Source organism: Rhea pennata, chromosome 26, assembly GCF_028389875.1.
Source record: "Rhea pennata isolate bPtePen1 chromosome 26, bPtePen1.pri, whole genome shotgun sequence".
Lineage (NCBI taxonomy): Eukaryota > Metazoa > Chordata > Aves > Rheiformes > Rheidae > Rhea > Rhea pennata.
Window position 1 is genome coordinate 5,679,491 of NC_084688.1, and position 21,866 is coordinate 5,701,356.

At 60.3% G+C, this 21,866-nt stretch overlaps 2 protein-coding genes across 3 annotated transcripts; both read right to left on the minus strand.

Moving 5' to 3' along the window:
• Positions 1–4,369: 4,369 nt before the first annotated feature.
• HEXIM1 (HEXIM P-TEFb complex subunit 1) lies at positions 4,370–5,956 on the minus strand. Its single transcript, XM_062595683.1, has one exon. It carries the CDS (start codon positions 5,769–5,771, stop codon positions 4,857–4,859), a length of 915 nt encoding a protein of 304 aa, XP_062451667.1. The 5' UTR covers positions 5,772–5,956; the 3' UTR covers positions 4,370–4,856.
• A 2,425-nt stretch (positions 5,957–8,381) lies between these two features.
• Positions 8,382–18,458, minus strand: ACBD4 (acyl-CoA binding domain containing 4). Of its 2 annotated transcripts, XM_062595770.1 has the most exons (10): positions 18,377–18,458; positions 18,173–18,293; positions 17,986–18,070; positions 17,788–17,908; positions 14,458–14,571; positions 12,995–13,101; positions 11,804–11,954; positions 10,371–10,549; positions 9,913–9,957; positions 8,382–9,509 (listed from the first exon to the last, which is right to left on the minus strand). In XM_062595770.1, the coding sequence occupies exons 1-10, from the start codon at positions 18,453–18,455 to the stop codon at positions 9,399–9,401; spliced, it is 1,113 nt and encodes a 370-aa protein (XP_062451754.1). In that variant the 5' UTR covers positions 18,456–18,458; the 3' UTR covers positions 8,382–9,398. The 2 variants fall into 2 exon arrangements, with proteins under 2 accessions (XP_062451754.1, XP_062451756.1); XM_062595772.1 differs by lacking the exon at positions 14,458–14,571.
• Between the last annotated feature and the right edge of the window lie 3,408 nt (positions 18,459–21,866).

The following is a 21,866-nucleotide window of genomic DNA, read 5'->3' on the forward strand; positions in this document are numbered from 1 at the left end:
CCAAGAGGGTGCTTTGTTGAAATCTCTCTGCTGACAAGTTGTAGGCTCCTTGACTTCCATGTTGCTTCACTAGTTTCTGAACTCTGGAGCTTTATGTTTTAGGAATTACTGCATTTCCAAAGCTGCAGAGGTTTATTGTCATCTCTAGCTTAGCATACACATAAGAGCTGAAGGTCTAATTTTAAGTTGATTTTGCCAAACTAAAAAGTGTATTTAGTTTGAGCCACATGTCTTGTGCTTAACTGAGTGGATGGGATTTTTGGATTTTTTTTTTTAATTTTTTTTTCTTTTTTTTTTAAGGCTGGGAGCAGGAAATGAGAGAACATGAAGAGCCCAAACCTGATAAAGTTCAATATGTTGCAGATCGACCAAAAGCTGACTGTTAAAACAGGCTGTTAGGCGATGGCCATGTTGGTGGGGGGTATAAAGCACTCTTTCTTCTATAGAGTTAACTGTGCCAGAGATTTTCCTCTTAAAAAAAAAAAAAAAAAAAAAAAGAAGCTGCTTGTATTCCAATAAAATACAATTATCGGGATATCCAGAGCAGCTGTGTTGGTATACTGCCATAAGTTAAATTCAAAGAATCTAAATTAAATTAGTGCAAGTTAAAGCTTAGGCAGGTTAACGTTATTATCATCAGTACCTTACGCATTCATAATAAAATGTGAAAAATCTTAACAGCAGGGTTTACTGTGTGACTTCAAGACCGATTGCTGCACTAGTAAATACAGGTAAGCTTAAATTCAAGTCCTGACTGATCAAATGGTTTTATTTTGTTCCTCATAGTACCTTGAAGGGTTTGATCTAGAGCCGTGTTACGTGTGTAGCTCTCAGTCCCCGCACGGCTATCCCCTACTTAATGGATAAGGAAACAAGCTTCAGATGGCAGAAGGAAACTGTAATGTCGAATCTTTCCTCCCTTCTCCGCTGGAGTGTTTTGACCAATGGCCGTGGTTCGTTCTGGCTCTTCCCCGGAGGAGAGATCGGAGCCTGCAGGAGCGCGTTCCAGAAAGGCCTGCCCAGACTGCCCTCTGCGAGCGTTACGTTTAAACGTATTCCTGTGCATGCAGTCCACAAGGAAACGTCCTGCTCTGGGATTTGAACTTTCCAAAATCTTCTGTGGACTGTAAAGAAAAGAAAGTTGCGCAGCAAATTCTCTTCAGTTAATGTCAAAATGAAGCTTTTGGTTTCCCCTTTGCATGAGCATTGAATGTTACAGTATTAACAAGCTGTTAAGATGGACTACTTCCTTTTTTTATATATATATATATCATATTGCAGCTAGCAAGATTTGAAGGGAGCTGTTCTGGTGTATTGCTGCTTTGCATTAAAAAAAAGAATGGTTGTAATTGCAAGTGGGATATTTTAGTGCTTCCCCCCCACCAGTTGTGCATTAGTGCAACAATTCCCACATCTTCCACCTAGGGCAGGGAGAAGCACGGTGCTGTGTTCAGCGAGCGGAGAAGCCTTGCAAAGGGGAGCAACTTTGAAAGACCTTCCGCCGAAAGGTCTCTTTACCGACGGTACTTCCAGAGCCGCTGAAGCTGCTTGCTGTAAAGTTGGCGTCGATGAACCGCGCGGCTGTTGTCTTGCAGCAGGCGGGCTGGCGGCAGGTCTGTTCCTAGTTGGCCGCGGAGTCGTGACGGGCAAAAGCTCTGACACGCAAAGCCCTGCAAGGCAGATTCCTCTTGCCGCTTACTTAAATCCACGCGCAGCCATTAGGAGACGATGCCGTAGCGCCAGCGACGTTCCCGCGAAATGCAGCCTGCCGCTTCCGGGAGCGTTCTTGATCTCAGCGGAGACGTTGGAGCCTGGATAATGGGACGGCTGGCTCAAACAACCCAGGGAAGAGCAAAGCGACGTTAGTTAGGAAAGCTCTGTACTTCAAAGATTTGGCAAGCGCGGCTGCCCTGCCCTCCAGGGAGGTGCTTGCCCTCAGCTCGTTAAGACGGTGTGCTACCTTATAGTCAAAATGGACTAATTGCTGCCCTTTGATACCACATCACAGCCAGCACAGATGTACTTTTATCTTGGGCAATCGCCACGATTTTATTTGTTCCTCTCAAACAATCTACGGTCTCAGGAGTTTGTCACCTCCGGAGCCAAGTCGTAGCGCTCTGCCCCGGCTCCGGCCCGAATTCGTGAGGGATCTTAAAGCCGACGACCTCTCCCCTTGGCGGGGCGAGCCGGAGCGCCCGGGACGCCGGCGGCGCGGCTTGGACGAGCTCCCCGTTCATTACTGATCCACCCGGAGGTTTCAAAGGTCCCTTCGCGCAGCAAGTCGGCGTCTGCCACGGGGGCTGCCTCCCTTACCCGGAGCTCGTTAGGGCCGCGAGGGTCGTCTGCTGCGCTAACAGATCCCGGGTTTAAACGCCGGGGAGCTGCAATAAGCATCTTTGTGAGGAGAAGCGCCGTTCTTAAAACACCTTCTCAGATGTGGGATCAGGAATAATCTGATTTGTATCACGACTGGTTTTCGTTAAAACAGTTTAAAGGCTCCGCAGCACGATGGTGGTAGAAGCAAAATAGATCGGGCGGTTGATCGTTATGGCACGAGCAGCAGTTGTCAATTTTTTTTTCAGTTACGTGTTAAAACAGTTGCGGAGAACCTAGGACAAAGATTTATTTCCATGAAGTAAATGTAATATGTTTAGGGTAACTAGACGGAGGGCAAACCCTGTGGGTGCACTCTGCTTGCTAAGAGACGTCACTTTGTTTGTAGCAACTATTGCTGCAGCGTTTGACTAATACCATTTGCTTGTATTAAGTTTTTCGCGTTAACCAGATACTAAGAACAACGTTTCATGGTAGCATATTGCTGCCTCTTAAAGTACCTACGGCTGAAATTAGTGTAATCAGACACACGCCTGCTATTTTCCTGCCCCAGAATAATATGAAAGTGTCACAGGCAGCACGGTTATTAAGAGCGAGTAGCTCGTTCGGGCAAAGAAATCATCAAGTGCTCAGAAGTCCCAGGTTAACGGGGGGAGGGGGGGAGAGGAGGGCCGTTCCCTGGGGCCCGATCGGAGTTGCTCTCGTCGGCGAGAGCGCTAAGCTGCGTCGCCTTTTTTTGCTGAGTTTTTGCCATCTCTCTGACTTCGGGAGGCGTCTGCCGGTGCCAAGCTAATGTCGGGCTCCCTCCTCCGACCCGGGCTCCGATGCACCAGGCACCGGCTCTGCCGAATGATGTCATAGCGGAGGGGAAGGAAAAAACTGACGGCTCGCGAGCAAGTAAACCTCTAATAGTTTCCTTTCCCCCCCCCCCCTTCACAAAGCTAGGAATTGATGTCAGCATGGAGTAGAGATATTGCCAATTTTCCTTTAAAAAAAAAGAAAAAAATTCCCTTGAGCTTTAAATCACGGTCCCTCGGGCACAGCAAGCCCCTGGTTTTGCACAACTGCTTTTGCTGCCCACCCTAACCAGACCAGACCATCGTTTCCCCTCCTCCTCTTCATTGTTTTTAAGTCCTCTAACTCTTTTTTGTAAAAGGATGGGTTCCCCCCTCCTCCACCCCGTAGCACGATGGCTGTTTAAACAGGCTGCTCCCCCGTTAAAGTTTCCTTCTGTGGAGACGTGTACACCGGCTCGCTTTTGAGCCCAGCGCCCTTCGATTGCACAGCGGTGCAAAACGGACCCCCTGTATTGCTTTATTGCTTTGGCCTTTAACTTACCTGCTCCCCCCCCCCCCAAAAAAAAAAAAAAAAAGGACCAAGTATCCAGCCTGTGCACTTGTTGGGAGAGGACGGAGGTGCCGCCTCTGCTTCCCAGGTCGGGAGCAGTGCTTCAGCCGTAGGGACACGCAAGCTTCAGGCGCAGCGCTGGACTTCCCAAGGCGCCGTCTTTATTTGTCAGCCATTTTTGAGGTAAACTGCTGGCTACCAAAACTTTTCACGAGGTTGCTGCAAAACTTAAGCGTTTTTCCTTTGAGTCTCTGAACATTTAAGCCTGTTTCTATGTGTTTTTTTGCCCTGGATCCAACTAACTGACCTAGGTTCCCACAGGAGTGCAAAGAAAAAGATTATGTTAGCCTTTAGGCAAACAAATGTACTCCAGTGTAGTAATACTTTAGGAGAGGTATAAATAGTGTCCATTACACAAACGATATTAAGCAGAACCCAGGCTGTTACCCCTCTTCTAGGTTTTGTTGTAGTATGCTAGGGTATAAACTCATTTAGCAGGGTTAGAGTTGAAAATAAGCATCTTCCGTGTGTAGGGGAAGCTGTGCAGAATAGGTAAGTGAGAAATTAGAGCTGATTTTCTTGCACTGCTTCATAGACCAGTTGTAGCATACAGCTAAAGTTATTCAAAATGTATTCCCGCACGGTAGAATGACATTTTGAACATTTTCTAGAAATCACACTGAAACTGTTACAGTTACAAGTAATTAAATTTATTAGACCTCTATAATTTTTTTTATAGTCAGTTTTGGCCAATTTACAGGTTTCCTGGCGATTGTTTTTGGTTTAAACACACACACACACACAAAAAAAAAAAAAAAAAAAAAAAAAGGAAAAAAAAGGAAAAGGGGGAAAAAAAATAAAAGCATCATAAATCAAGTTCACTTATACATCAACCCCTCCCCTAGCCCCCCCCCCCCGCCACAGCCACCTTAAAAAAAAAAAACAAAAACAAAAAACAAAAACAAAACAGAAAGGGGGGGAAGCCTCAGCTGCACACAGGCCCAACAGCACACGCACTACACTACAGCGAGAGCGTCCGACCCCAGCGGGGCTGGGGCCGGTTCCGAGTCGTAAAAAGGGTCCGCCGGCGTCTCTGTACACATGTATATAATGTTACACCCCCACCACTGTAAAAAGCCCCCCCCGCCCCCGCCCCCCGCCCCCCGCCCCGAGTGTCACTCCCCCAGCTGGCAGGGGGCCGCCTCCTGGCTCTGCAGGTCCTTCTCCTGCAGCAGCTGCAGGTTCTCGGCTCGCAACCTGTCCACCTCCAGCTCCAGCTGCCGCACCCGCGCCGCCTCCGCCGCCTCCTCCCCGCCGTACTTTTTGCTCTCCATCCTCAGCCGGTTGTTCTCGTCCTCCATGCGCGAGAGGCACTTCTCCAGCTCCAGGTACTCCTTGACGAGCTCCTGCTTGCTCATGTTCTGCAGGCTCTCCACATGGTACCGCTCGTAGGTCTCCGAGAAGTCCCGCTGCAGAAACTCGCTGCCGTCGCCCCCCATGCCGTCGCTGCCGCCGTCCTCCTCGGCCGCCTCCTCCAGGAAGTCCTCCTCGCTCGTGTCGTCCGACTTGGCGGCCGCCCGCCGCGGGTACAGCCCCGTCTTGAGGTCGGGCTCCTCCTGGTCGTGGTCCTCCATGAGGAACTGCGTGGTGTTGTAGGGGGCCACGGGCTGCCCCTTGGCGAACATCTCGGCGCGGAGCCGCGAGGCGCGCAGGCTCTGCCGCTCGTCGAACTGCTGCTTCTCCTCCCAGCTCAGCTTCGAGTAGGGCTTCCAGCGCCGCTTCTTCTTCGACGGCCGCCGCCGGTGCTTCTTCTTGACCGGCCACTCCTCGGCGCGTCCCACCGCCGCCCGGTAGCGCGGCCCCGCCAGGCCCGGCCGCGCCGCGCCGCCCGCCGCCGCCGGACGCCCCTGGGCGCCGCCCGCGCCCTCCGCTGCCTCCTCAGCCGCCCCGCGCGGCGGCAGCGGCTCGGCCTCGCCGCCCGCCGCCGCCACCGCCGGGGCAGCGTCGCCGCGCTCCGGCTCGGGCTGCGCCTCGGGCTGGGGCTGAGGCTCCGCTTCGGGCTCCGGCTCGGCGGCCGCCGCGTCGGCCATGGCTGCGCGGCTCCGCTCCCTCAGGGACAGGCGCTGGCGGCGCCGCCGCGGCGCATCGGGGCCGCCTCCGCCAGGCGCCGCGTCCCCTCAGGCCGCCCGCGCCATGGCGCGGCCGCCGAGCACCTAGGGGTTAACGCGCCGCCGGCCGCCGAGGGGTTAACGCCGCCGGGCCCGCCCCCCCGCGCGCATGGCACGCGCCGCCGCGCCCCGGCCCCGCCCCGCCGCTGCCGCCTCCGCCCGCTCCCCGCGCCGCCAGCTCCCGACTGCTGCTCCCAGCCCGCTCCCCAGCCTTAAATAGCGCCGCCCGGCCCCGCCCCGCGCCGCGCAGGCGCACTGCCCGCCCCGCGGCCCGCGGCATGCTGGGACTCGCAGTCCCCCGCCCCGATCGATTCCCTGGCTCCCGCCCGCCGCCGCGACTACGGCTCCCAGAATCGCGGCCAGCGCGCCGCTGCGGCCAATCAGCGCGCGCGGAGGGCCGGCCCCAGCGCCAAGCTCCACCCCCCGGCCGCCGCGGCAACCGAGCTCTGATTGGCCAAGAAGAACGTCACTTATGCCTGGCTAAACCAATACCAGCGCAGCGGGCGGAACCGGGGCCGTACCATGTGCTCGAGGGGTTTCCCCTCGCCGCGGGGCCGCGCGGCGCCCGACGACCTTCATGGCCCCGCTAAGGGCAGCGCCCGGCGCCCCCCGCGCCCAGCGCCGGCGGCCTCGGCGCCGCCCCCCGCGCCCGCACGGAAGTGGTACGGCCCAAAAGTAGTCCCGGACGGCCCCGCCGTTGGCGCGGGGGGGGGGGGGGGGCGGCCGGGCCGGGCCGCCGCGGGCTCCGCCGTTGCTGGGGCCAGGGCTCGGCGCGCCTCGAAGCACAAGCGGCCGCAGCGGGCTGGGCCGGGCCGGGCCGGCGGGAGGCAGGGAGGCCGCGGGGAGGGGGAGGGGTGACGGGCCGGCGGAGGGATCCGGGCGCTGCGCCGAGTGAGGCGGTGCGCTAGCGGGCGGAGGGAGATGTAAACAAACTCGACGGCAACGAGTCCCTCCTTAAAGGGGCCGTGTCGCCGGCGCGGGGGTGGCGCGGAGCTGCGCGCACCTCCTCGCGGAGAGGGGGGTGGGGGGGGGGGGCAGTGCGGCCGGAGCCGCGGGCACCCGCGGGGTCGGGGCCCGGGGCGGGCAGCGTCACCCTGGCACGGTCGGGGGGGGGGCGCTGTAGGGGACCCATGGCGGGGGGGGAGGGGAGGAAACCATGGCGGAGTGGGGTGGGATGGGGGGGGAAACAGTCCCTGGGGCCCCATGGCTTCCGGGGGAGGGGGGGCGCCGTGGGTGACCCCCCGCCTGGGGAACCGGGCGGCAGGGGGGCTGGGGGCAGGCGGGGCCCCTCGAGGTACTGGTGCCCCCCACACCCCACACCCCGGGCCTGCAGGTCCGGCCGCGCCGGATTTCCAGTTCCTCTGTCCTGCTGCCACCAGCGCCGCTGGGCAGCTGCCCCCGCCCCGGGGTTGGGAGGCCTCGGGCCGGCCTCCCCTCACCAGCCGGGCCGGGGAAACTGAGGCAGGGCGCAGCAGCCTCGCCGCGCCTCGGGGCTGCCCTCGGGGAAGCGGGGCGGGGGGGGGAGGGGGCGCTCGCAGCGCCTTTAGGGTGGCATCGCCCGAGGCCCTTGGCCCGGGGCGGGGGGGCTGAGGTGAAGGGAGGGCTGCCGAAATGCTGCCACTTCCCTCCCCACAAAAAGCCCCACTCCGGCCGCCACAGCAGCCCCCGCGGGCAGGAAGCTGCTCTCTGCGCCGGTGCTGGCCTGGAAACGCAGCCCTGCCACGGGGCGGGAGCCGAGCGCCCTTGGCGGCTTGCTGCCAGCGGAGCTGCACGGCCCTAACTCGGGGGGGGGGGGGGTGCCGCCAAGAAGAGGATGTTGGTGTCCCCCCCCATCTGCCCTCGTGGATTTGGGAGGGGAGGGGGGCACAGGACAAGCAGGGACACCTGCCCCCCCCCCAATCCCTCGCAGCAGCTGGAGACGGTGGGCGCAGGGCGCAGGCCGTGACAGGCTCCTGGCCCGGGCAGGCCGCGCCGGCTCCCGTTTCCCCAGCCCGGGCCTCCAGCGGGCACAGTGAGGGGCTGAAAAGGCGGCACGCTGGCACGGCAGCGGGGGACTGCGTAGCCGAGGCACCAGGGTGGGCTGGGAGCAGCGGGGCCCCCTCGCCTCCCCAGGGAGGAGGACCAGGGCCGGGCCTTATAAAGGGCAGCGCTGGGCCACAGCCGGGTTCGCGGAGAGCTCGCGCGCCAAGGCAAGCCCATCTCTCGCCCCGGCGCACTTGCCAGCCCGGCCACCGCGCCGCCGTGCAGCACCCAACGGCGGGGGGGAGGCGACGCACGGCTGCTGGGGCGCGGTGTGCCGGAGCTTCCTCGGCGGCCCCGGGGGGGGAGGGGAGCAGCCCGCACACGCTCGCGGGGTCTCGAGGGACTCGGAGCTTTGTCACCACCTGGGTGGGGACAAGTCTGGGTGCTCAGGGCCGAGCCCCATCCAGGCCAGCACGGTGCTGGCCCCAGCGCGATGGTGGGCGCTGGCTCCGGGGCCCAGCTGCCCCCCCCCTCCTCTGGGGGTCACCGTGGGCACAGAGAAGCCTGCGCTAGATGAAAGGCAACTTTAATTCGGGCAGGTTTGGCTGTTAATACACATTATTAAAACAGTCTCTAAACCTGGGCTCCCCTCCTGCCGTGGTTGTTGGGGCTCTGCCAGCTTGCTGGCCGCACGGTGCTGGGCCCAGCGCGCTCCCCCTTGCCTGTCCGCAACCCTCCCTGCCTGGGGGGGGGGGGGGGCGGCGCAGTGACGAGTGGCAGTCGGCAGCTAGTCCCCCGCCCCTGCGTGTGATAGCAGTGAGCTGCCCGGGAAGGTGCCCTGGCTCCCGTTCGACGGGCAAAGCCAGGCTCGGCTGGCTGCTGTTCGCTAGCAGGTGCCAGTCCTTGTCAAAGCCCGTGTTGTCTCCCCCAACCCCCAAGCTCAGTCCCCCTTCCCGCTCCTCGAGGAAGCCGTGCTTGTCCAAGCGGTGCAGGGCCAGAGCGAAGCAGGCAGCGGCTCCCAGCACCGCTCCCGCAGCAGAGCTCGGCGCCACGTCCGTGTGTCCGGCTCGCGCGGGCCACGAGCGGCACCAGCTGGGAGCCCGGCGGGGGGCGAGGCGGGGGGCGGCCAGGCGCCGCCTGCCACTTGCGGTGCAGCGGTGCTCGAAGACGGCGCTTCCTGCAAGAGCGCGGCCGGATTTTTTCCCTGGGTGCAAAGTGCTTTTGCCATCCCTGCGGTGCTGGAGGGACCCTGAGAGCGACAGACAACGGCAGTGAGCAGCGGTTCCTCCTCCCCGGGCCGGGCGGGCGCAAAGGGGCTCCGGGCAGCTCCAGCCTCGCATCCGGCCGGCCAAGCCCTCAGGCCTGGGACAGTCGCTTAAAAGCAGCCCAGTTGCCGGGGGTGGGGGGAGGAAGGGGGAAGGTACTTCCCTCCTTGCGTTGATCTGATTGCTCTTGCCTGGCTCGTGATAAGCAGAATCACTAGTTATCAGTGGCAGCACCCGCTCGGCAGGCTGAGGGCGGCGGTCGCACGACGGAGCCGGGTCTCATAACGAGCGAGCGCCAGGACGGCTGCTCGGCCACGGGCGGTCACCTCTTCCTGCCCTGCAAGCGGCGCAGCAGCCACTGGGCGACGAAGGGCCAGGTGACGAGGAAGAGCAGGGTGTGAGGGGACACAGCCAGGGGCCACGGGAACGCTGCCTGGGGAGGGGACAGAGAGATGTGGAGTAGGAGAGAAGTTCCATGGGGTCCCCAGCAAGATCAGACGTCCCCCTAGTTGGAAAGGGGGCTGCAGCAGCACATCATTGCAGCCCTGCGATCCCCTCCCAGCTCCATGGAGCTCTTCCGTATCTCCATGCGCCCCCGACCACATCCATAGGGTTATCCCAGGTGCCTGGATGCTGGGGGCGCATCCCTGGTGCTGTCCCCTACTCTCCAGCTGAGGGACCCTCTGCTGTCCTGATCTACCCCCACCTTGTGGCATCTCCAAGGTCGGGTTGGGGCAGGCGCCAGGGAGGCAGGCCCCTGCCCGGTGGGTACACGTGAGACAGGACGGGCTGCCCAAGGACAAGGCCCTGCAGCACTGTGTCCACCTCCAACTCACCTGCGGAGTAAGCAGCTGGTCGGGATGGGCCTCAGACAGGTCCACCTGCAAGACAGGAGAGCTTTTGGGGTTCAGCTATGGCTGGACACCCCCTTGGCAGCCAGAGTCCTCATGCGAGCAGGAAACGTGCAGAATTAAGTCCAGTTAGAACTCCGACAAAGTACCAAGACAGCACAGCCAGGATGGGACCCCAGGGGCAATGGGAATCACGGGGGCAGCAGGTCCTCGCCTGCACCTTGGGGCAGATCAGAGCTGCACCAGCCTCCACCCTGCTGGCACGTGTCATGAAAACCTGAGGTCTCGCAGCACCCGGGAAACCTCAGGCTCCCTGTTTGCAGGGATCGGAGCCAAGCCCCACCGGCCCCGCAGCCTGCGCCCGGACCGCAGCGACATGGCTGGAGGCACCACAGCCCCACCGGGCTGCGGATGCGAGGCACGCGCGGCGGCTGCCCACGCACCTGCGCGGAGGTGAGCGCTTCCAGCTGGCTCAGCCTCGCCAGCACTCGCTGCATGTCGGCCTGCAGGGCTCGGACGGCGCCCACCACCCGTGCGTCCAGCTGCTCCGGCATCCCCCGGCTCGTGCAGGCAAGCTCGGCGTCACCTTCGGCGTCCTGCTCTCCCGCAGCGAGCTGCGGATCTGGGGAGGGGGGCACACAGACAGGTGCTGCTCAGATGCGAGGTGGCAGAGCAGTAACGCAGCGTACGTGGTGCAGGGGCAAGGCCACCGCTCGGGAGCAGCTGGCCAAGCACCGGTTTCTGCCGACGCTGGCAGCAAGGCCCCTACAAAGGTCCCAGAACATCACAGACTCATCTACCAGCTTTGCAGGAGGTTACCCAACCGCAAACGGCGCGTCTCGTGGGCTACCTCCGCCGTGGGCTCCCTGCGTGACACCAGCTCCGCTCAGCCTTTGCCTGCGCGCCGCAGCTGGCACGAGCCGCGAGCTTCCAGCCCAGTGGCCCGCATCCTTCTCCAGCGGCCAGGCGCTCTGCCTGGCCCAGCGCTCACGGTCCTGGGGGGCACCGACTGATGCCACGTCCCCAGGAGTGGTGGCGGCCACGGCGCGCGGCCTCCCCGGAGGCACACGTAGGTTGCCTCAGCTCAGCCGGCGAGGCGGCAGAGGCAGGACGCTGGAAGTCGGGCAGGACGCCCAGCCCGCTTAGCCACAGCTCCGTGCTGCAGCTCTGCCAGGCCTTTGGGCTTGGCAAAGGCCCCGATCCAGCCTCCCTCCGGGCCATGAAACACCCACATAATCCTTGTTGCGAGTGGGAGACAGGCTGGTCTTTGCTGCAACACAGGCTGCTCCTTATCCCCGCTCCTGCCAGCCTCAGCAAGCCAGGCTGCGCGCTCAGCTACACCCCAGCGCTCCGGGGAGCTGCCCAGCTCAGCGCTGGCGGTGGAGGGAGCCAGCGGAGGCCAGGGTCGCTTCGCACCCATCCCCACGGCAGCTTTAACTGGCCTCAGTTACAAGTTAACTCCCAAGGTCAAGCAGCCGGGGAGGCTTTGCAGAAACATTAACAGGGAGATAAGCGGGCCGGGTGGGCCGCACTCAGGTGAGGTGGCAGCTCCTCCCCTCCGCGGCGGGTGCCCAGCCTCACCCTTCCCCCCCCCCCCCCCCCGGTTCACCCCACGTAAGCCAGCCCGTCAGGCCCAGGTCTCGAGGAGTGAAACCCTGAACTGCCTGGAAACAAACACATGGATGGAAAGAAGAGACAAGAAGTCACAGCTGCTGACCCATCCCCGGGTGCTGGAGCTAAACCCTGCCCCCCAGTAACCCTCACTTCTCCGCTCAGCCCCCGCGCAGACACCCCACACCACGGACGCCCGGCCCCGGGCGCAGGATGCGGGGACGGAGCAGCGGGAAGGTGCGCAGGAGCCAAGCGCTGCACCCACCTCTCTCAGAGCCAAGGCCTGTGCTGCTCTTCCCCTCTAGTCTTCTGCCTTCACCCCGCTCTCCCTCCCTAGCGGCGCGGGGCACCGGGGGCTCAGGCCCAGGCCGGATGCCGTTCAGGGAGAGACCCTGCTTGGCCAGCAGCTGCCCAGCCTGCGCAAAGGTAGAGAAGAACGGCCTGAGACCCCGCTCCTCACCCCCCTCCCCGGGGCTGCGGAAGCACAGAGAGGGCTCTGCGACCACGTCAGGGTGGTCGCCTCCTGGGCTGTGACGGCCAGCAATGCCCTGAGCAGCTCCAAGTCTCTCCTGCTCTCCGAGCTTCTCCTCCCCATCCTGCAGCACAAGACTGAACAGCAGCACTTACAGCGGTGGAGGATGAGAGAGGCTGAGCAAAGTCAAATCACAACGGGAGGACAAGTTATCAGCTGATTCGGAAAGCAACAAAGCAGAAACCCAGAGAAAAGCAATTCGCCCAGGTACAAGCCGGCAGAAGAGCTCTGGAAGGAACCCAGGCACCTGGGCGGTTTCCTCCCTCTCGCCCACCAGGTTCTCAGTGCCTCACTATAGTACGTGAAGTGCAAAATTTTGCTGGTGGTGGTACCCAAGACAGCTATTGAAAACAGCCCAGGCTGAGCAAGCGGAGAGGAAGCAGAGGCAGCGCAAGCGTGGCACAGCGTGCCCTGCATCCGGGCCTGCTCGGGGCTCCCGGGCAGCCCAGCCCGCGCCAGGCCTCCTGCTGCCTCCTTTTGCGGTCACCAGTGCCCAGCTGGAGCCCCACTGCGGCAGGAGCGAGAGGGGCTGACAGCGTTGCTGGGGAGATCAGGGCACGCCGAGGGCTCCTCAGCCTCCCCTCGGTGACGGGCACCGGGCTCCAGCGGCACACGGACCCCTCTCTGGCGCGTAACCAGGGCAGCGACGCTCCCTGTTACACTGTACGTTTGGGGGAGTCTTCAGCGCTCTGGCAGGGCTCCCGGGAGCAGCAGCAGCGTGGCAGTGCCAGGGCAGCGAGAACAGGAGCACGCAGAGTCGGGGACAGCGTTCAGCAGTACGGAGAGGCTGAAATCCACCCGTACGGAGCACGCTGGGCCAGGGCAGGGCAAGGCTGCCAGGAGGGGAAGCCTCTGTCAGGCTGGCAGCAGGATCCTAGCACTTCCCAGCCCTCCTCTAAGCTCCCCTGCCCCGAGACACGTTACCTGGTCAGGCTCCATGTGCTCCAAGGTATCACAGTAAACTTCCCCCTCAGAGTCACTGGTCACCTGGCTACCCTCAAGCGCTTCAGTGGCAGGAGCCTGCCCATCTCCTGCAAGGGAAGCACACGGCTCAGCCGCAGGCAGCACCGGCACGACAGAAACGTACTTCTGGAGCAGCCTTGTTCACACAGCAGCAGAAGCCCAGAGTGGCCACAAGGAGATAGGTCTGCAAACAGCCAGAAAGCCGACGTCAGCGTTCACAAAGCAAGACACGAGGAAGAGGCCAGAATCCCTCAGCTGGGACGCTCAGGGCACGTGAAAGCGTTACTCCCACTGCATGAGGGAGCAGAGCATTGCTTTCACTGCTGGAAAGTAAACACCCCAACGGTGAAGGAATTGGCTCTGTTACTAGCACCGGGACCGTGGCCTTGAATCCAAGGACCAAATTCTCCTTTTCCTGCCCACCAGCTTGCAGAGTCAGGCTCACAGGCAGGCAAACCCAAACAGCAAGCTGCTATTTCAGGGTCGGTTTCTTCACACACGTATAGCTCCCACCTGGGGAAAGGGCTGCCAAAATGTGACAGCAGCCAGTGGAAACCCCAGAGCAAAATATCACATGGAGCCCTTCCAATTTGGAAACAACACCAACTGCAGTCAGCACCCAGGGTCAGAGCACACCCAGGCGGGCATGCAGGCAGGCTGCCCAGCTCCGCTCACGTTCCCAGCCCACGTTCACTTGAGGATTGCCACGGTTTGGAAGCAGGCGTTCGCTCTGTGACCATATATGCTCCTTAGGGGAGGGCCGGGAACTCCTCCCCGAAGCACTCAACACAGAGCAAGAGGCCCCTGCAGGCAAGGATGTTCGAGGCCAGGAGCACTGTGTGCCATCAAGAGAGGCACACAGAGATCACTTTCCCCAGCGCAGGTGGGTGGGAGAGCGTGCAGGGTGCTGTACAAGTAATCAGGACCAAGACATTAGCCAATACAGAGACAGCCTGACACAGGGAGAATGAGGATTCTGTACAACCTCCTGGTACCAAAAGAGGGGCAGGGCAGACTTGGCTCAAGCCGCCGAAGAACTTTCCTCCCAGGGCTGTGACTTTCCAGGACAACGTCTTCCCAGTCCACAAAAGCACATCTCACTCCAGCCCTCAAATCTCCCCCTGCAATTTAGCATAATCAGACCTCTCTCTACTGATAAGAGCAACAGGGACAACCAACATGCTCAAGGTTACCCGGAGGTCAAGAACAGCTCCAAGAGCTGGATCCACAAAAAACACCAGCTCCCAGTTACTTGTAAAATGCTGATACACAACCAGGGTTGGACCGGACGTGCCTGAAGCCAACAGCTCTGCGGATGGACGGAGGCCCAGTCCAGCCCTGCTGCTTCCTCCTCGGCCAGCACAAGGGCCTGTGCCTCCTCTGTGGGGTCTCTGCCGGGCGCTGGCCACACCAGGGAGACCAACCTGCCACTTGCTCCCCACGCTTCTGCTCCTCAGGCACAGCATTCTCCAAGCGATCCTGAGACAGGCTCCCTTCCTGGCTGTCCCCGTTGGGGTCAGTCACCTGCTCCTGACTGCCTGCGTAAAGGGGAGGGAGTAGAACAGCATTAAAGCATTGTAGACGGTCAGTGCGCCCCGCTCTGCTCCATGCGGGACACGCGGCCAGCTCCTCACAGCGCTGCTTCCCCGTCAGCTGGGTGGGGGACGCACGGAGTTGCAACCACCTTCCCACCAGGCCTGTCGGGAGCATCCGGTCATGGTGGGGCCGGGGGGGGGGGATGTAAAGGCTTCCTTCCTCTCCAGGGACTGGCTGTTCCCAAGCCGTCTGCCTGGTGTTGCCTGCCTGCCCCCACGTTAAGGCACAGGAGAGCCGAGCGCCTGCTTCGTTTGCTGACCAGGAATCGCTGCAGACTGATCAGCAAGAGCTGCCTTGTACAGACGGTCTCATCTCTCTGCTCCCCTGCTGGCCCCTGCAGCAGCAGGCAGAGGGATCAGCTCCGTTATCAGCTCCAGCCAACAGCTGGCTGAACAGCGACCGGTGACGGCCGCCACCCCGGTCCCCTGCCAGGTCACTGGGCCCATCAGCACTAACGTGCAGAGGCAAAGCAAGAAGCGCTGGCTGAGGAGACACGCATCTGAGCAGCGCACGCGTTGCCATCGACCGCGAGGGCTATCAGCAGGCAGTGCGAAACCCCAACACCTGCTTCACGTGGCAGCACCCCGGAGCGGGCCTTGGCCCTCCCAGCGGAGCTGGGCTCCCTCTCCATTTCCCAGGAGCTCTGCAGAGCCCATGGGGTTAAGGCCGGCCACGCAGTGTTTCCAGCCGCTGGGACTTTGCTCTCTGCTCCTGGCCAGGCCGGTATGTGGCAATGCTGCCCTGCCCAGCACCTTGCCCGTGCATCTCCGAGGGGCTGCTATTCTCAACGGTGGCCGCGGGACCTCCCAGGGTCCAGTCCTGGTGACCGGATCCCACCAGGCTCAGAAGGCCCTTGCACCACTCCACGCAGCAGGTAGCGTGAAGGCTGCTTTGCCCAGGGCCAACCCCCATCCCCAGATCCCTCCTCGGCACATTTGCTACGATCCCAGAGCCTGCCCCACACAGACACAGGGGGCAGATACAGGCAGGGTCCTGTCACCTCCCACACGATTGCTCCAAGAAGAGCTTGGCTCCGACACCAGCCTCCACCTGCCTGCAGGGCTGGCAGAGCAACATCTGGCCTGTGCTTTAGGGCAGGAGAATTTAACTGTAGTTTCTTCAAATCTTGGCCTACACGTACAAAGATGGTTGTAAAAGCTTTCTTAACTGGAGATCTCTTTGGACCCTGAACCACTCACAATTTGTGTTCCAAGTGGCAGTTTATGGTATTTTGATTTTGTAATAACGTAAGTCTGGCTTTTGACCACCCTGTGCATCCTCTTTGTCCTCTGAGGCACAGGAAGTTAGGCAGCCTTTCGAGGGCCTCTACCTGCCATGTTTTGGTTTCACCTCAAGCACATCTGTGAGCACCTACCAGCCACAGATTCTAAAACTGCCTTTCGCATCTGGATTATCATTAACAAAAGCTGCAACAGCACCAACGCTCAAGGTAGGTTCAGAACCTTTAACACAAATGACTCAGCAGTTTAAAAACTTCAGTATTTATACCAAGATTCAGGCACTTTGAGTATATTTATTTTGTAGATACTATCAGGTTTAGACTTAAATGAGACACTGTCATCTAAAAGCGACACCAGCACAGGATGACACTTCCAGATGGATAACGATTAGGAGTTTAGACCAAGCTTTTATGTTCCAGAGCAAAATAAAGCCTATTTATCTTTTAATGGGACCAGAATCAGCACCAGTATAGAGAACAAGAATGCTTGGATATCATGGGAAGGACCAGCCATCATAAGGCCAAGTGATATGTTGGGGCTAAGGAGCATGCCCTACAGGCAACAGGTTTTTGGCATCCTCCTCCGAGGCAGGGTGTGACAGTAACTGTCAGAAATGGTATGGGGCAGGACAGATGCCTGGGACAGGCTGGTGGTGAGTCTGCTTGTCAGAGCTTTTCTGACATTAACAGAACAAGGGCAGTTTATACCTGCTCTGAACACATCCCACAGCTCATCTACTGCCAAGCTAGTCTTCTGCTGGAAATTAGGTACAGCAAAATCTCCATGTTTGAAGTTTGCATGTTTATTCATCAGTAGATCTCCTTCCGAAACCTCATGGCTGACTCTCAATTAAAGACCACCAAGTAAAACTTTTTGCTTACCCAAACACTCCTTGCTCTGTAAAGCTCCTATCCCCCTGCCCAGGGAGACAAGCAGCATGCTTAGTGTCCACTTAGGCTCCATACACATCTCCCAGTCCCCAACCTCTCACTACTGCCTGCGGAAGTCACCCCAAAGGCTGGGTATAAACTCAGGCCCTTTGCTTAGCAGGAACAGACTGACGGGGTAGAAAGGAAGGAGTGCTAACCGCTATACTACAAATCTGCCTGCCACAGAAGCCCATCAAGCGGATCAGCATTAAGTTTTCCAGTGTTCAGGAAGTCATCAACACCAGCTAACTGGGCAAGAATCCACAACAGTCCTGCTTGCACAGCTCTCTGCCCACAGCAGGTCAGATATGCTGAGGACTCTGCTCCAGAGGTCCCTAGGAGTCTCTCAGCATGCAACAGCCGACACCACAGACACACACATGGAAGGGCTAGGAAGAGCCCTCTAGAGCAAAGCAGTCCCAGCATCTCCAGGTCTCAATAATCCTATTTCTCAACCCCAATTTCTCCACACCCACTCTACTGCAAACACACAGACCTGCCCAGCTGTTTACATCAGATGACCTGGCCTGGTGGACATGGCCAGCCCCTCCCAGAAGTGAGCCAGAGTCAAGGCTAACCAAGCAGGACAGCCTAGCCGTTAGGAGATTAAACCGGAGCTGATCCACCTGCTCTACAACGTGGGGCTGTACATGGATTTGGGCCGTGGGACATCTGGGAGCCAAATCCCAATTTCACTCCCCAAAATTCTGGGGAAAGCCCAGAGATAGCTGCGTAAGAGTGATGCTCAAAGAAGCACCTCATCAGCACCTGCTCAACGGCCAGGAGGCCAGAGGAGACCTGGTGTGTCCATCCCCTGCACGAGCAGGACAGTTAGGTGTGGGCCGTGCTGGGTACCAATGCAGGGGTGAGCAGTTGCCCGGGAAGATGACAAGTGCAGGAGCGATGTGACAGGCACCGAGAGGAGCGCGTGGCAGAGGTGAGCGACGTGCTGGGTGCTGGGGCGAGGGGAAGAGCGGCTGCCACTCACCCCCTTTCCTCTTGAAAAAGGCCTCAGGGGGCCGGGGCATATCACGGATCACCTCATAGAGCGGCTCGAAGTACTCGAACATCTCCTGCGTCGCCTCGTCCATGGGCACCGTGTCGATGACCTGGGGAGAGCCACAGCTCGCTGCGGGGCCCAGCAGGCAGCACCGGCCCCCAAACCGACCCCCGCTCCCTCCATTACCTTCTGGGCCACCTTCTTCATCTCGGCCACATAGGCAGCCATGGCCTCCTCCTTGGACATGCACCCCAGGCTGTGCCAGGCGTCCCTGCGGGCGACAGGACCGTGAAGTGACTAAGGGGGGGGAACAACCAGCCCGAACCAGCCTGAACCGGATCCGGCCAGCGCGACCCGGACCCCCTCGCCTCACCACTTGTAGCGGCCGATGGGGTCCCAGAAGCCGGGCCGCGGGCCCTGGCAGCGCCCCGCCGTCGCCTGCTTGTAGTAGCTGTAGAAACGCAGCATCTCCTCGTACGAGGGCCGGTACGAACCTGCGACACGACGGAGCCTCAGCGGCGCCGGGACCGGGGCCGGGACCGGCACCGCGGCCGCCCCGCGCCCGGCCCTCACTCACCGCTCCGCGGCAGCCCCTGGATGACCCGCACGGCGGCGCGGAACTGCGCCCCGCAGCCCGCCGCCGCCGCCTCCTCCATGGCGCTGCGCCCGCGCGCGCCCCGCCGCCGCGGCCCCGCTGCGCGTGCGGGGGGAAGCGGCGGGCGGGGCGGGGGGAGCGCGGGCCCAATCAGCGCGCTCCTTCCATCCGCGCCGCCGCGGCGCGCCCAATCAGCTCGCCGCTTCCGGAACGGGCCATGTCGCACCGCCTCCCGCTCCCGGCTCCGCACCCCGCTGCCGCTGCGTTCTCCCCCCGCCGCGCGCCGCAGCCAATCATGGCGCCGCTCGCTCGCCCCCTGCCGGCTGGAGAGCGCACGCGCCCCTCCTCCCCGCTCCCCGCGCCCCCGCGCGCGCCGCAGCCAATGGGCGGGCGGCTCGCGCGCGGCGCCCCCTGCGGGCTCCAGGCGGCGCCGCGCGGGGCCATGTTACAGCGGCTCGGTGCAGCGGAGCAAGGCACCGGGACGGTGTACCGGGACAGTGCACTGTGTCAGTGCACCGGGGCAGTGCACCGGGACAGTGCACCGGGACAGTGCACCGGGACAGTGCACTGGGGCAGTGCACGGGGAGAGTGCACCGGGACAGTTTACTCGGACAAGTGCATCCGGGGCAGTGCATCAGGGCAATGCACCAGGGTAGAGCACCAGGTCAGTGCACTGGGGCAATGCACAGAGTTAATGCACCAAAGCACTGGAGCAATGCACCAGTGCAATGCACCAGCGCACCTGGGCACTGGGAGAATACAATGGGGCGATATACTGGGGCACCCAAGGCAATGCACTGGGACAGTTCACAGAGGCACTTGGGCAATGCACTGGGGCACCAGGACAGTGCAACGGGGCACTGGGGCAATGCACCAGCACAACATACCTAGACAGTGCATTGGGTCGATGCACAAGGGCACTAGGGCAATGCAATGGGGCAATGCACTAGGGCAATAGGCAATGGCATGGACCCGTTGCAACGGGCAGGCCTGCAGGAGCATGAGACAGCTGGATCTTGCAAAGTAATGGATCGTTATTCATTCTTAATTATCGTTATCTGTTATTGGTGTAAAGAAGGGGCAGAATTGGGGGCTGTGGCTTTTCCCCAAGCCTTCAAAGTGAAGCTGCAAGACACGAATGTGCTGCAGGACTGCTTCGCCCTCTGCTCCAAGATCTTTCCTTGAAGGCAGGGTAGTGTGGGAATGGGGGATGGTGTGGGGACACGGAGGGGCCCAGAGATAAACGTATGTTATGGGGACATGACTGTCCCAGGACCCAAGGGGCAGGGATGGCCTGGGATGTGGGGGTGGCGTGGGGACACAGGGTGATTTGGGTATGGGGGTGCTCTTGGGCCATGGGGTGACTTGGGACTGTGCTGGTGACAGGAGTGGGGACACTGGCTCTGCTTGCAGTCCTTGGGGTGAGGGCAGAAAACCAGCACCCACGAGCCCACTGGGCCCAGGAACGCCCTGTTGCAGCCCTGGAGCCAATATATTTCCAGCTCACGTGGCTGGAGCGTTTGGAAACATTTCCTCTGCCCGGTGCAAAAGTTCAAGATCCAGAAGAGAAGCTGAAAAGAGGCTTTTCTACTTTTTTTTTTTTTTTTTTTTTTTTTTTTTTTTTGCCATTTCTTCAGCGTGACTCAGGCTTTCTGCTCCTTCGTGATGGCGTCTGGGGCCCGCTGGCTCTGACTCACTGCAAAACAAGCCCCGATTGCAGGCGCGGAGCCTGCGCCCCATGTTTACTTTCTGCAATGCGCCACGCTTCCCCAGCCTCTAATCCTGCTATGAATAATAGCGGCGGCGGCGCTCGCTGGCTTGCTGTTATGTAATGTGCTTCCCCCACCGGTTCACGCTCCGCTTCTCCCCTGCGAGCGTTCCCAAAAGCGCTTTGCAGCCAGAGCTCAATTCCCGGCAATGCCATTCCCCACGGAGCGCGCTGGGGGTGGGAGGGGAGGACTTGCAGCAGCGCCAGGGCAGAGCCTGTTTGTCGGGCTGCAAGTCCGTTTTGGGCTGGATCCGGCCGCTCCCCGGCGCGGCGCTCGGGCTGCAAATTTCGCAGCTCCCAAATCTGTGCAAAGCCTCCGCTGAAAGAGGAGACAACACCACCGGGGTCGAAAGAGGCGGGGGCTAAGTCCCCACATCCCGGAAACACCCCCTGCACCGAGCTGGGTACAGTGGTGCTTAGCCGAGGGGCAGTCCAGAGGTTGCACCGCCTGCCCAGATGTTGCACTGCCAGCTCATATGTTGCACTGCCTGTCCAGATGTCACATTGCCTGCCCAGATGTTGCACTGCTTATTTGGCTGTTGCACTACCTGCACAGATGTTGCATAGCCTCATCAGCTTTTGCGCTTCCTATCCAGATGTTGAAACATCTTCACAGATGTTACTTAACCTGCCAGGTGTTTCACTGCTTTTACAGATTTTGCACTACCTGCCCCGACGTTGCATCACCTGCCCAGCTGTTGCACCATCTGCCCCAATGCTGTGCCTCCTGTGCAGATGTGACTTCAGCTGCCCAGATGTTGCTCCGTCTTCCGCACACATCTGCACCCTCCCATAAGCACGGTGCATGCATTGTAATGACCCCCAGTGCAGTGGAGCAGCACCACAGGCTGTCCTGTAACATCAGCCTTGGGCACCGGCCGCATCCAGCCAGTCCATGAGAGCTTTCCACCAACCTGCACCTTTCCATGGTCCCAGTTCCCCGAAAGATGTGGGCTGCCCTGGCCCAAATCCGGGACCTTGAAGCTTTCCAGGTGCCCTGAAGCAATGCTTCAACGAGAGCAGGGCTGGAAGCATTAGGCAAAGCTGGGCGATGGGCGAGCAGGGAGAGCACAGCACAGAGAAATGGGCTGAAAGAAAGAAAAAATAGTTCTTGCATGCATTTCCCAGCTGGAGTTATTCCAGTTTTGAAAGCCCACAGCTGGCTGCGCTGCTAAAATAGATGGGGTTGATGATACCCCCGATATGAGCGCACAAGCCTTGTGCAAAATTAAGGGCAGCTACTTAAAATCAAAGCTGGGACCTTTGTCCCTGGGTGTAGCCACCCGACCGGCTCTGTGGGCAATGCCAGTGCCGAGATGCCCTGGATAAAACCTGTCTGTCTGCCACCTGGCATCACTGGCATCGCCCCCTGCCAGTGTCACACACCTCTGGCCCTGCTTTGTGAGGGGCTGCACAGCCCCAGCGCCCTTGGCTAGCCCCTCTGATGCAGCCTCAGCAAGCCAAGGGCTTGTGGTATCCATGGGAAAGGGGGGGGGGAATTCCCTGGATTAGGATAAAATCCCATGCATGCTCGCATAGCTATGTGTCCCTGCGTGCGGATGAGGCTGCACACAGGCTGCATACACACATATGCACGTGCACGAATGCGTGCACACAGGTGCATGCATGGACATGGCTGCACACACAGACATGCATGCACACGTGTGCACACGCCTGCACACAGGCATGCACGTACATATGTCT

Bases quoted from the DNA above. Each gene is read 5' to 3' on its own strand.
- HEXIM1 (XM_062595683.1), bottom strand. From the start codon at position 5,771: ATGGCCGACGCGGCGGCCGCCGAGCCGGAGCCCGAAGCGGAGCCTCAG.
- ACBD4 (XM_062595770.1), bottom strand. From the start codon at position 18,455: ATGGAGGAGGCGGCGGCGGCGGGCTGCGGGGCGCAGTTCCGCGCCGCC. The intron at 18,294-18,376 runs GTGAGTGAGGGC...GTCGTGTCGCAG, and splicing joins CCAGGGGCTGCCGCGGAGCG to GTTCGTACCGGCCCTCGTAC. The intron at 18,071-18,172 runs GTGAGGCGAGGG...TGTCGCCCGCAG, and splicing joins CCCATCGGCCGCTACAAGTG to GGACGCCTGGCACAGCCTGG.